General features: G+C 37.3%; 1 protein-coding gene across 31 annotated transcripts in view; it reads left to right on the forward strand.

The window, feature by feature from the left end:
• Positions 1 to 12,851, forward strand: part of ntng1a (netrin g1a) — a 246,632-nt gene that overhangs the window by 229,239 nt on the left and 4,542 nt on the right. For 12 of the 31 annotated variants that reach the window (XM_073940888.1, XM_073940890.1, XM_073940892.1 and 9 more), the window contains one exon: positions 7,106 to 7,240. The exons of 14 other annotated variants lie outside the window; for them this stretch is intronic. In XM_073940888.1, the coding sequence (XP_073796989.1) occupies positions 7,106 to 7,240 (135 nt within the window). Of the gene's footprint in view, positions 1 to 1,905; positions 2,074 to 7,105; positions 7,241 to 12,851 lie in introns of all 31 variants that reach the window. 5 more of the 31 variants (XM_073940887.1, XM_021470354.2, XM_009297529.5 and 2 more) reach the window with 2 other exon arrangements.

Below are 12,851 nucleotides of genomic sequence, written 5' to 3' on the forward strand. Positions count from 1 at the left end.
GAGTCCTGTACTTTCTGTAGTTGTAGGACACCTGACCCCATTTTTCCCACTTAGTATCGTTGTTTTTATTGGATTCACTTTACTGTTTACTTTGTTTTAGAATTACAGATATACTTTACCAAAAATGGAAATGTGTGGACTACTTACTCTCCCTCAAGTGGTTCCAAACCTTTATGATTTTTTTCTTTTGTTGAATACAAAAGAAGTTATTTTGGTAACACTTTTTTTTTTTGATAATCCATTTGAGTATTAGTAGACCGTCTACTTAATATCTGTAGATACTGCTCCTTTAACAGACATTTAACTGACTATAAGAAACTTTGCAAGTACATGTCAACTTAGACTAACCCCAACCTAACAGTCTAATGATAGTCTAATGATAATTAGTTGTCATTTAAATCCAGTGTAACTTGAAATCAACAAACGAACCATCCAAATAAATTGTGACCGTTTTTTTTTTTTTTTTTAATGTTGAAGACTTGTAAGCATTGACGCCCATAGTAGGAAAAACAAATAATATGGAAGTGAATGGCACTTTTTAAAATATCTTCTTTTGTGGTCACCCAAAGAAAGAAACTCATAAAGGTTTGAAATGAGTAAAGGGGCATAAATGATGACAGAATTTTCATTTTTGGGTGAACTATGCCCAACTTACTAAGTCCTGAATGGGACAGCACAAAACTCTATCCTGAAAGTATTTAAAGATTTGACTTGATGAACCAGAGGGAAAGGGTTCTAGTCATGTTGTTTGCAGTATGCAGTCGGTGTTGTAGATTCAAGTTTGGATGAAAACATTGAATCAAAGATAATTCAGCTGTGGAACTCAAAGGCGAGAAGCCCATTGATTTATTTTTTTTATTTTATTTTTTTTAAAGTGGGTCCTCTAAAACATATTCTAGACACAATGACTGACATATCCAGGCAGCTTTAGGGATCGCTTTACAGGAGATATGTCTGTCTCAACTTCTTTATTCGAGTGGCAGGGGAAGAGGCCTGACCTCAATCCAGGTCTTGATAATGAGAATCCTTCCATTTTCCCCAAAAGCGCCGGAATTGTCTTAGGGGGGGACGAATGTGGAGGCTTTATGAGTGCAGATTTTGCAGACCCAGTGGGTTGAAGGTGTCAGTCGGTTGCTTTACCAAGCGTCCCTGGCAGGTCAGGGTAACATCATCAGTTTGTTATGTTACGCCAAGAGCAGCATCCGAACAACTTCTCTTTGAAACTAGGACAGACTCCTTGTGGGTCCCGGATAAACGTTGTTTGGTTTCTTTGGAGGCTATGGGGAAATAGATAGGAAGTTATTTCTGATTTGGTTGTGCTATTTCTCATTTTGCAGCTGACAGAATCAATACTGAAAAAAGTGCTTTGTCTTTCATTTTTTATGGCAGTAGTTCTGTAGAGAGAATACAGTTTGTGTACCCGTTTTCGACCTAAGAGGCTTTGTTATTTTGGGGGCATAGAAAATAGAAGCCATTGTTTTATTCCTGTGTTTGAAAGTTCCAGCTCCTTCACTACACCCTTCCATCATTTCTGTGAGACAACTCTCCATGAGCAATAGAACATAAATACAGCCGATGTAAATTTCAAATCGCATGTGCACTCACATTCTGGCGAGGTTGAAAATTACATCCGCTCGTGTTTGATCTCCATCTAACATTCCCGTTTCTTGTTTTCCTCTCCATTGCTGTGGTGTGCTCGAGGCCAACTCTCTAATAACAACACCGCTTCTCCATTCATCTTAAGGTGATCTAACATCTAACACCCCTGGCTGTGTCCATGGCAGTGCCTGTCACCCCTCAGATCATCCAAACCTCGCATGCCATGGTGCCCCTCTTCTGCAGCACCGCCGCGACTCGCACACACTTACCCTAAACACAGCCACATCTCTCTCCCCTTTTTGCAAGACTGCGAATGCTACAATCACTCCAATCGCTGCAGTTACATCGAAGTGCTAAACGCCGTCATTTGCGTGAGCTGTAAGCACAACACTAGAGGGCAGCACTGCCATCTGTGCAAGCTTGGATACTACCGCAATGCCACAGCAAAGCCGGACGATGAGAATATTTGCATAGGTCAGTCCTCCAGCACTTCCATCCACCAAACATGGCTTATCACACACACACACACAATCTGCCATCTGGCCTCCTCTTTCTATTGCTCCATCATCCCTCCATTCTCTCACTCCCTTCTTTGTGTATGTCCATCACACTGTCACTACCTGAGTCTTTCCACGCATGCTTGTGTGCGTCACATTGATCCACCAACACAAAACTGGCAAGTATATGAAATGATGACCCATGGCAAGTGTTTACTATTCTCCATTTTAACGTATGTTACAAAGATAAGAAAGGAAGAGTTAAAGGCCCAATCCCAATCCCACCCCTTAGCCCTTCCCCTTCCTCTTACCCCTCGTTTTACGCATTCACTTGAAGGGGTAGGGATGTTCCATTTCTCCGTAGGTTTAAGGCGTACAGGGCAGAACTATTCAATTAGTTTGTCATGGGGGCCAATTCATAAAAAGCATCCCAAATAAGGGGCCAAAGAAAAACTGTATGACTTGCAATATGAGTGATGACACAGCAGCATGTAAGAGCCTATATGCTGTATTTTTGCTCCTTAAGACACCCACGTTGTATTTTTCTACATTAAAATGTTAATAGGTTGGATTTGAAGCTACATAACTTTACTGCATTGTACAATGTGGCTTTTTTTACAAACATTCAAATGTTGTAAATCAAAGCACAACAAGATCAGTGCAATGCTTAATTAGGCTTCTTCCACATTCAAACAAAACAATTTTGGATGCAACAACAACAAATTTTGGTTGTTCGATTATATAGTCTAAAGAATAATCATGGTTTCAGGGTTATCCCTTCTAATGTAAAAATAAGATTTATATTAGCTAAGTATTTAAACAAACTGTTGTTATCGTCTGCATTTATACATACATAGTAATTTTAATCATTTGTAATAGCTCGTTCGACATATCTTTTGTTTACATTGCACTGAAAGTCACGCACAACTCTCGCTGCTATGTGGTGAGATGTTTTCTACTCGCTGCGTCTAGAAAGCGTGAGCTTATTAGCATTTATTCTTACATTGGAAATAAATTTGCACACAGAAAAGATGTGATATGTTAATGGCCTGCTGCTGTATTTAATCCAGTGTGCGTTTGTATAAGGTGACTCACTCTCTGCGCAGCCCTGCAGCTCGTGGTATATTAAACAGATGCACGGCTCTTCATAGCTATAGCTGCGGTTTTTCGACTGAACTAAATTTATTTATTTTTTGTCTTGGTCACACTATTTGATGGGCCGGTAAAAATTGCGTTTCTGGCCAAGTTCAGCCTGAGGGTCACCAATTGAATAGCCCTGGCGTAGGGCTAAAGGGAAGGGTTAGATAGCCCTTGAAACAGAGATTTTCCATTACCACACCAAGGAAAACCAAGGAGTACAAAAATTTCCCAGAGTGCGCCATCTACAACAGCAGCATGTCTGCACACGGAAGTCAGGATATGCACACATTTGTATTTTTTTGTCATTATTACACATTTTTACAACAAACAAGCACATGTTTTAATACATTCATAACGGCGTTCATGTTTTACAGTCATGCTTAAAAAAAAAAAAATCCAAAATAAAAACCACAAAATTTTTGCTAGTTATAATCCCTAATAATAACTTCTGTATAGTAATCCCACAGCATACTTTTACTCAATGGCACTCGAATACTCTGTCAAAAAAGTCAGTTGGCTGGGAATTGCCTGTTTTCAGTGTCTGGTATAATGTTAATCTTGTTTTCGTGTGTTTACATAGATAAATATGGCTATGGTGTAAATACACAGTAGTTACGATCTTATTGCCACATTATATCATTATGATAACATGATATTGTTGCCTTCAGTGAGTTCCTGAAGATAAATACCAAAAATCAACACAACTTTAATAACTATAGTAATTGTAATCATCAATCTCATATGAAGCAAGAAGTTGCGATGACATATGGTGACGCGTGCAGGTGTTGTAGTAGTGTACCATTTCTTAAGGCTTGTATACGCTCTTCGTTTGCGTTTATCTTCAGCACATTTCGAGACGTTTTTCCAAATTCAAGCCCAAGCGATTGTCACTGGCGTCAAGTAGAAAAGTATGCAAAATCACTCCTTGATGTTAGATGAAGCTTAATAAAAACAGAAAGACCTCGGTGCACAGAGTGGCGCTACACAATTTTAAGCTTCTGAAACCCACTTGTAAGACAGAAGAAGAAGATAGAAAGTTAACTCGCTTGTTATTAAAGTTACTGGAGATTCAAACAAGCATGGATGGCATGCTCCAGGTTCAAATCGCAAGTGGTGTGTTCTGTAACTTCAGCAGGTCCGTGCACATGAAAAAAAGTGCCAATCTGATTGATTAAAACAAACAAAAAAATGAACATGAGGCATTTATTTAAAAATTATGCTTTTACACCTGGCGTTTTGCAAGTTGGTGTGCACAATTACATTGGCAACCTTTATTTAGTCACGAAGCATTAAACATTGGCGGAAAACAGAAGCAAAAAGCGTTCCGATGTGAAAAGGTCTTTAGGGGTAATTTTTGAAGCCCTTCTCCTTCACACTCTGTTTCAAGGTCCTAGGGGAAGGGGTAGGGGTACAAAAATAGAATTGGGATTGGGCCAAAGTATCACAGTGATTCAGAGAGCAAGACAAAAAAAAAAAAAAAAGACAGATAATAAAGCTAGACAGGTGTCATTGTGAGACAGAGGTGATGTGTGCCTTCACACTTCCCCAGTGAGGTGTCTGGGAGGGCTCACACCCACAGAAAATGGTGCTGCGTACTGCATATGTCACTCTGGAAAAGAAGAAGGAAGAGAAAGAAAGAAGAGAGCAAGAAAGGTGTCAGGGAACAGGTCACGGATGTGCGACTTACAGACACATCTCTAGGTGTTACAGGTCACGGATTCTGACCTCTGCCTCAACCCAGCCATATCTGTAGTCGCAGGAGTGCCGCAAAACTGTCAAAATATGTGAAAAGTGCATCTTGGGAGAGTGTTTTAGCAAAGCATTAATAATTAATAAGCATTAATGTCGTGGACTTAATGTAGAAATGAAACAAGTAACACAATCTTAAGGCTATGTTCTGTTGAGCTCGGAATTAGAAAATACTGGTGAATGTTTGTTGAAAGATATAAGAGGATTTCAAAAGGAATGTGTAGTTGCTTTCAAGAAAAATGTTTAAGATCCAGTGTGCAGTTGTGATCAGAAATGCCATTACGCACATCAGAGTTTCAAGCTTTACTTTAAGTTCTTGAGAGGAAGCTCAAGAGAATTAATCAGATTCTCTCTGAATTGCTGATATTTAAATATTTGCATATTTAATGCCCGTCAGTAGCTAAAAATCGGCTCAGATTATTTATCCTTTCTGAAGACATCTTAGAAATGCAGTATCTAAATGGCTTCTGAGCACCTTGAGGTTAAGGCCACGTTTACACTAATACGTTTTAGTTTTAAAACAGTGTTTTGGAATGAAAATGATTCATGTCCACACTATTGTTTCATCTAGCCTTTCTGAAAAGCTCTCCATCCACACTACACTGATATATTCATTTATGTAACCACGTACACTGACTCTGCATATTGATTGATTGCCTTTATTTTCAATATTGGATAAACTTATTGTATGCTATACTTTTATAATGGCCATTATTAATTATTAAAATTCATATTCAGCAAAAGGATAGGGTATGTTTTATATTTTAGAAGAAAATGGAAGGAGGCAGTTATGTTAAAGACTCCGTTTTGTTATAAATATGCATACAGTGAAGATGAGGTTCATATAAATATGTAGCTACACGATGCGTCAACATTTTTAGTGTCTATTAAGTTAATATCAAAATGAAAATAGCCATTTTCTTATATTATGTTTTCATTTTATTGTTGAGATAGTGAAACAAAATAGCCAGGGTGATGTGAATGAGGTTATAAAGTAACCTACACTGTTCCCTTAAAAGATTTACTTGATGTATCCTCGAGAGTTTGTTTTCTATATCAAACTTGCAAAGTCTGAACTTAAAGAAAGAGTGCAAGACTGAAATTTTTGCACTTAATATTGAGGAAAAAAATCCTAAACCGTTTCAGATGTCTCAGTTTTCCCCCATTCACCCTGACACAGAGCAGCAGCTTTAAAAAAAAAAAAAAAAAAAAGGTCTCTTCTGCGTTTTCAAAAAGCTCTGTTTTCAGGGCTCGAAAATCTCTAAGTAGTGTGGACGTAAGGCGTAACCATAGGAAAACATATGAATTTTAAAACTGAAACAGATTAGTGTAAATGAAGCCTAAGCAGACCCTGGCTAAATCACTAAAAAAAAGTGATGCATGGTCTGGAGAGACTGGCAATGTGTAATCAAAATTAACAATTTCCATGACAAGTCATACTCCTTTTCCCCCCTCCTTTTACAAAGTAAAATGTGTTTAACCAGCATTTCAAGCTGACTTTACTGAAATGCTTACCTTCAAGGTCATTTTGTGTAGTATCAAATTATTTAATTATTGAATATTTTCGAGTAGAAATGAAATCAGTATTTGACTTTGGACAGCAAATAAACTGACTAATCAGGAACCCTCCACTACGTGTCTATCTTTTTTTCCGTTCTGTACATTTCTTTCCTTTATACCGCTCATTTTTAATGCTAAACTAAATATAGAAACATATTATCATAAACTGCCCAGAAAGCACCGTTCAGTTATTCAGTAAAAATCTACGCTGCCCCACGCTTTTGCTTTATGGGACTTCCAAGATGTTAAACATTCACAAACACATTTTTTTCCCTTGCTAAACGACCATTGTTTCCATTTTCCACCTTCACTCACCTTCCCCAGCTGACGCGTCTCATTTTATTCCTTTGAAATGGAAGATGTGAGGTAAATATTAAGTTATACGGGTTATAAATCTGTCCTTTTGTAGACTAGCAATGTGCATGAAGGAGGCAGCAGAGGCCCATTTTGAGCTTTTTGTGTAGAAAACAGAGGGACTTTATTCATGAGCTGATCTAAGAGGCTGAAGACCGCAGACCCCGTTTCTCCACTGTGTGTATGTGTGTGTCTTGTTTCTACAGACTGTAATTGTAATCCCTTTGGCTCTGAGTCTGATCGCTGTAATGGCACAGGATATTGTAGATGTAAGGAGGGAGCGACAGGGGCTATGTGCCATGAGTGTCTGCCAGGATATTTGTGGGACAATGGCTGCAAATGTAAGTAGAACCTCTACCCAACCTGCAGCTTCAGTCCCTTGTTCTCTTTTTCCTCTCTCTCTCTACCGTCTCGTTCCCCCTCCCTTCTTCTTCCCTCCCTTATTCCTCTATTTGCCACTGCTTTTTTTGGCTTACCCCGGAATGAGCAGCTTGGTTTGCTTACAGCACTTGGGAACCGAAAAACAACTTGGACTGACTTCCATCTGAGGCTCAGTCACACCTGTTATGCTGCCTTGTTAGTGGTTTAAACGCAGATTTAATTTTGAGAGAATTTTAATCGTTTATTAGCATTGTTTTCATTAATAGTATTATTGTAGAATGTTCTCTCAAGAGCAGAGATAAACCATGCAAACAGATCTTGACGGAATCCCATGCATGTGCATTTGTGCAAAAGAACGCAAACAGCTGAGCTAACATTTGAAGTGAGCAGAAAGTCTGACGCCTGCGCTGTTTTTTCCGGCTGTTTGCTGTTATGGACACGCTGAGATGGCTTGTTCTTCTCTCTTGGCTCCAAAAGCTGCGGTTGAAATGATCTGTTGGTCAAGCATTGATTTGTATTGTTCTATGGGCTTCCAGCATCAAAGGTCAACATTTACCAAAGCCTCAGATAACACAAAGGAACGTTGGCTGTAATACTGTGTGATGGACAGTCCAGCAAATATGTGTATATTGAGTTCAGAGCCACTTTGAATGCAACAGTATTCGGCTGGATTACTGTGGGAAGCAGAAATTCACATCATTGCATGCGTTACGAGATTAAAATATACCCGAGTGTTTGGTGCAAATAGCAACATGTTGCAAATACACTTCCATTTTTTTCATAACTGAAATAAAGAGAATGATTGTTTGTACACATCCATCACCCATCAGCAGGGGCGGACTTAACCAATAAGTGAGGTGAGCAGTCGCTTAGTTCCCGCTTTTTCCTCCCATGTGGCACAGATCAGATATGGCACATGTAGGTGTAAGCAGGAACAAATCACATGGATTCTGATTTACCCAAATCAGATTCAGGCCTTGTTCATATGTAGAAATTTATCCAATATGAAATGGATCTGCGTCCTAATGTCTACAGTGTAAGCAGGTTGATCAGCTTTTCACCTTTTAATGCGTGTCGCACATTAAAAACCATTACGAATGACGTTAATTCTAATGCTTTTATTTCAGAAACAGACTTTAGCAGAGTCCCAAGCCTCATACATGTGGACTAAAAAGCTTTATTATTTTCATATAGCACTAGTATTTTTAGCATGTTAACGAGAGAAAGATTGTGTAACGTATGCCACGTAACCAATATAAACTGATATAATACAGTGGCATACTTGTATAAATCATGCCATGGACATTACATTAAGATGCCTACTGGTTTAAAAATGCTTTGATTAAAAGAAGATGGCAAAATAAGAACTTTAGTAAACTATAGTAAAACAACGTCAAAGAGTTTAAAAAAATTAAACCCTGTGAACATATTAAAAACAGGAATGGAGAAAAGAGCGCTCTTTTTTCCTGGTGATTGGGCCTTTGTCGTGTGCTGTGTAAAAACAGACAATCAGATACGAGTCGCTTTAAAAGATAATGTAAGCAGGTCAGCAAAAAATCAGATGCAGTTACAAAATTGGTATTGACCATCAAGATCTTAAGTGTAAATGCAGCCTTAGGGACCTGGGGAATTGCCAATACCAAGAAGCCTATATTTATCATATAGCTCTTTAATTAATATTTTATTATATGTTGTAAAATCTATCTCTAAACGTTAATATTTTAATGTTATTACTTCTTTTCAAAACCGGAGGCCTCCATAAATGGTGGATGGTTACTTTAATTCACATACGTAAATTCAAAGACACTGCCTATCGGCCAGCGATCTGAGTAGAGCAGAGGTAGAGTGTGCAAGAGTGATAATTTTGAGAACATTTGGAGGGAAAAAAAAGTAAAAATAAGACAAAAAATGAAACGCAGCTTCGTCAGCGATCCTGCTTTCTGGCCGAAACATCTGTCAGCTGATGAGCGCTATGAGCTTGTTAAGAGATCGAAGGCCTGTTTAAATAAAACTAAATTTCCTGGTGAACAGTAACGGCTGCAAATTCACAAATAGCAATAATTCAATACACCCTTTTTACATTTCCGGGTTTCTCAGTAGCGGAAAGCGTCATAGTTGGGTAAACAAATCGGAGAGTACAACAAATGTATTTAATTACAATCCTACTTGCTGAAATAATAAAAGAAAACTCCTCCGATGTTATCAAGACTTTCAGAAAAAGGAAAAAATTCTGTAAGATTGATGACGGCAGCCAGAGGAGAGCATAAAGTCAAATTTACTCTCAGACCCATAGACGCTGCATAAAAACACCTCGTAAAAGCAGTAATTAGTTTTTTGTAATTTAATATAAAGAGCATGTAATATATTCATATAAATGTTCATATTTTTTTTTAAATCAAAATATACAAACTTTCAAGGATTTAGCATTATGATAACTGTTAAACGCATCATAATAGTCTTGTGTAAAGGGCCCATTCATATGAAAAGATTAGTTGTGTATTATTTTGATAAAATGTTTTAAAAATAATGACTAAAATGGATTATTAACTGTACACAGTTTGTAAACTTGTTTTTTATGTGTGTATTTACTGCATTTACTTTAAATATATTTTTAACATGCCGTTTATTTCCTGAAAAAAAAATAAATAAATATATATATATATATATATATATATATATATATATATATATATATATATATATATATATATATATATATATATATATATATATATATATAGTCCGCCCCTGCCCACCACCATGAAGATGCATTGGGAAATTTGATTTCGACATGTTTTGTTAGATGTTTGGGACAAGAAATTAAATTAGTTTATTCTCTCCACTACTATCATAATTTTCTCCCAAAGTTTCATACCCAGAATTTTATTCTTTTTTGGAACACAAATAAAGATTTTTTTTTTTAATCAAAACTGAGCGATTTATGTTCCTCTATTAAAAGAAATTGCACCCAATCACACTAAAACGTTCATTTATTTTATTTTATTTTATAATTAATAAATAAGGCGTTGTGGTGACACAGTGGTTAGCACAATCGCCTCACAGCAAGAAGGTCGCTGGCTCGAGCCCTGGCTGGGTCAGTTGGCATTTCTCTGTAGAGTTTGCATGTTTTCCCAGTGTTCGCATGGGTTTCCTCCGGATGCTCCGGTCATTGGAATTGAATAAGCTAAATTGGCCGTAGTGTATGTGGGTAAATGCAGGAGTTTCCCAGTCTTGGGTTGCAGCTGGAAGGGCATCCGCTGTGTAAAACATATGCTGGATAATTGGCGGTTAATTGCGCTGTGGTGACCCCGGGTAAATAAAGGGACTAAGCCAAAAAGAAAATGAATGAATAAATAAAGAAAGAAAGAAATCCACTTGAAAACATGTAAAAATTATTCACTCTATAAAAGAAAATGTTCTTTTTAAAATGATCTTTTGGAATGCAGAAAAGGTTTTTCTCATCCACCATTGTGAAAACCCCTTTTTGGTTCTTCCAAAGAGTGTAGTGCAGATGTTTAGGGTTGTTTAACAATTAATGCCAGTTAAGAACTTGTATTTTTTTTTTTTTAAGTGTAGAGGAACATACGTATCTCTGTTTGATTAAAATGGTCTAAAGGTGAACTGTGTTGATGTCTGGGTTTGTGTTTCGAGTAAAGAATGACAGAATGTTAATTTGGGGCTGAACTATCCCTTTCATTCATCCCATTAAAATTCCTGAAGGCCAAAATGTAATCTAAGTCTCATTTTCCTGAGTCCCTCTGTATGCCGATTTCAGTATGCAATTAAAGCTCAAATCTTTCTTCAAATAAACCCTTTCTTCGAATCTCATCATGCAATCTACTGCTGTTCAATAAATATTATCCCTCTTATCAAAAGCAAACCCAATATATTGCTCGATTTACTGAAGTTTATTTACTTGCGAGCAAATTACGAATGCACAATTGAAGGCAGAGCATGTTTTTTTTCTGCTCTTAAGTCCACATGCTTTTTACATAAGCAGACATTCTGTTAAGGGCTTAAAATAGGCTCTCATATTTATTAGATGAAACCACCCTCTCGTGCATTGGCTCTAGAGAGGGTGGTGTAGGATATAGAGGTTAAATTGTTTATAGGACTTCAGAGTAAATAGTTTCTATGCCCCATCCATTGTAAGTTAAAGGTGTTTGTTAGCACCCATAACAGCTATAAATCACTGACTGGGCTCTTCTTGCCTCAGCACCTTTTCGTGGTCATCAGGGGATATCAAACTGTTGAGACAGAAAGAGTTCTCACAGGGTGAACCAAAAAGACCTAAACTCTTGAGAGATGCATTATCTACAAAACTGTGCCTCTTCTAAGTCTTTCTTTAGATGATGCGCAAGAACACTCTTGCCAAAGGCCACAGTGGTGGTAAAGGTAATCGATCAATTTGCTCTCTTTCCCTCAAAGAGAAGTTGTTCTAAAACTCTTTGCACAGACAAAACCCACTCATTACCTTTTACCTCTTTCTGTACCTCCTTCTCATGGAGAGTTTGGCGAGAGGCAACATTGATGTCTCAATCGCAAACAATCAATACTGTATGTCCTATGCATCTTCTTAAGAAGAATCGCTTAATTTATAATTGGAAATGTTTAGTTTATGAAAGACCGTTGGCCAAACTGAAGATTGAAATGATGAAAGGTTCATATCCAGGGCACTGAATCGATAAAGTCCCTCTTTTTTAAACAATGCAGTTGTTTTTCATCCTTTGATTCATCATTTCTTTATTGTTCCTTAAAGGGCAGACTAGACAGGCTAAAAATACACTCAGGGAAAGATGGCATTTTCTAGACTAAAACAGAGTCCCTGAACTAAAACATACTTTTAACTATCACTGAATTGAAAATCTAATTAAGTTAGTAATCCACAGAAATTTTGAGCTATGGAATCCATTTTATAAGCAAATTTTTATCTTAATAGTGAGTAGTCAAATAAAAAAGCACATTATTATTATAATTCATTTCACTAACCAGATATGTTACCATATTTTAAATTAAACACAAAATATTTATACTGTAGGTAATTATATAAAAAGTTTCCTCTAACACAAAAACATTTCATTTAATTTGGAAACTGATTTCAAAAGCTTTGAAAGAGATTAAAGCAAATAAATTATTCAAATTCAAGAGCTACATTTTTATTTTAATAATAAAATGGCAACACAGTGGCTCAGTGGTCAGCACTGTTGCCTCCCAGCAAGAAGGTCGCTGGTTCGAGTCCTGACTGGGCCAGTTGGCATTTCTGTGTGGAGTTTGCACGTTCTTCCCGCGTTCACATGGGTTTGCTTCAGTTGCTCCGATTTCCCTTACAGTCCAAAGACATGCGGTAAGTGAATTGAATAATCAAAATTGGCTGTAGTGTATAAGAGTGTGTTTGAATGAGTGTGTATAGGTGTTTCCCAGTACTGGGTTGCAGCTTGAAGGGCATTCGCTGTGTAAAACATATGCTGGAATAGTTGGTTGTTCATTTCGCTGTGGTGACCTCTGTAATAAGTAAGTGTACTATACTACACTCCTGATAAGTAAGTGTACTAAACCGATGCGATTGGGTAC

Source organism: Danio rerio, chromosome 24, assembly GCF_049306965.1.
Source record: "Danio rerio strain Tuebingen ecotype United States chromosome 24, GRCz12tu, whole genome shotgun sequence".
NCBI classification, from domain to species: Eukaryota; Metazoa; Chordata; class Actinopteri; order Cypriniformes; family Danionidae; genus Danio; species Danio rerio.